We start from the raw sequence: 1,522 nt of genomic DNA, 5'->3' as shown, positions 1-1,522 counted from the left end.
AATGAAACAAATGGTTATTGAGTTTGTGTCTAGCACTAATGTATGTGTCAGAAGTAAGGAAGACGATATCGCTTACTTAGGCTTATTACAACCCCTCCCCATCCCTAATCAAGCTTGGAGCCATATCAGTATGGACTTTATTGAGGAGTTGCCTAAGTCTAGATATAAGGAAGTGATACTGGTGGTGGTAGACAGAATGACTAAGTGTGCTCACTTCATATCTCTCTTCCATCCCTATACTACATCAACAGTAGCTGATGTATTTTGGAAAAGGGTGCATAGCCTACATCGCACACCTGAACCTATTGTTACTGATAGAGACAAGGTCTTCTTGAGAAATATTTGGCAGGCATTGTTCAAACTACTAGGGACTCAGTTACATTACAGTACAACCTATCACCATCAAAGTGATGGCCAAACTGATAGAGTGATAAGAGTTTGGAGAACTACCTCATATACGTGACTGCTAGCAGACCTACTCTTTGAAAGAAGTGGTTAAGTGCTGTAGTATAGTGGTACAACACCAACTTTCATACCAGCGTGAAATACACCCCTTTTGAAGTTATGTATGGCTATTCTCCACCTCATCTATCTGTTGGTCCGTTGTTAGAGACCATATTCCCAGCACCTGAAGATGTTGTTATGAGGAGATGACAGATGCACCAACTGCTGAAGGATAATTTGCGCAAGGCACAGGAAAGGATGAAGTACTATGCTGATAAGAGAAGAACTGACAGAGAATTCCAAGTTGGTGACATGGTCTGTTTAAAACCCCAGCCATATAGGCAAACTTCCATTGCCTTAAGGAAGAATTCAAAGCAAAGTTTTAAATACTATGGGCTTTACAAGGTGATGGCTCGAAGTGGCACGGTAGCATAGAAGTTGAATTTGCCTCCGGAATCTAAAGTACATCATGTGTTTCATGTATTCCAACTCAAGAAGATGGTTGGCGACAAAGTTGTTGTGCAAACTGCATTTCCTAGCACTAATAAGGATGGACAATTTCTAGTCAAGCCAGTTGCAATCCTACAAAGAAAGATGGTGAAGAAGATTAATGCAACAGTTGTCAAGATGTTAGTGCCATGGTCCAACCTGCAACCGGAAGATGCAACTTGGGAAGACTATCAGTTCCTTAAAGCGAAATGTTCTGATTCTTTTCCTCATTCTTGAGGTCAAGGATGGTTTTAAGGGGGAGGGTACGTAATGACCTTACCCATAAGTATAATAAAGTAAACAAGTCACTACTAAAAAACAGCCAAAAAGCGTCCAGAAAAACTGGCCGAAATCGGTAGGAATCCAACAAAAACCGACCGAATTCCGACCGTTTTTAATTGGTCGATAAAATAATGGTCGCAAACGGGGAGCGACCGAATTTCGGTCGCTGTTTTCTGACTGAAGTCGGTCGATAACTATCAACGTAGTTTGACCAAGTTGTCTGACACAAATTAATTTTACCTACCGAATTCGGTCGGTATTGTTAAAAATATTTTTTAATTATTTTTAAATTAGCGACCGAATTCGG

The 1,522-nt window shown here is 40.5% G+C and overlaps 1 protein-coding gene across 1 annotated transcript; it reads left to right on the top strand.

The window, feature by feature from the left end:
* Positions 1-657: 657 nt before the first annotated feature.
* On the top strand, positions 658-1,170 carry LOC138906050 (uncharacterized). Its single transcript, XM_070194570.1, has 2 exons — positions 658-849; positions 943-1,170. The coding sequence occupies exons 1-2, from the start codon at positions 658-660 to the stop codon at positions 1,168-1,170; spliced, it is 420 nt and encodes a 139-aa protein (XP_070050671.1).
* Positions 1,171-1,522: the final 352 nt, after the last annotated feature.

The sequence above is a fragment of the Nicotiana tomentosiformis genome, chromosome 2 (assembly GCF_000390325.3).
Source record: "Nicotiana tomentosiformis chromosome 2, ASM39032v3, whole genome shotgun sequence".
Lineage (NCBI taxonomy): Eukaryota > Viridiplantae > Streptophyta > Magnoliopsida > Solanales > Solanaceae > Nicotiana > Nicotiana tomentosiformis.
The sequence above is the reverse complement of the archived record's forward strand: the minus strand, read 5'-3'. Positions and strand labels throughout refer to the sequence as shown.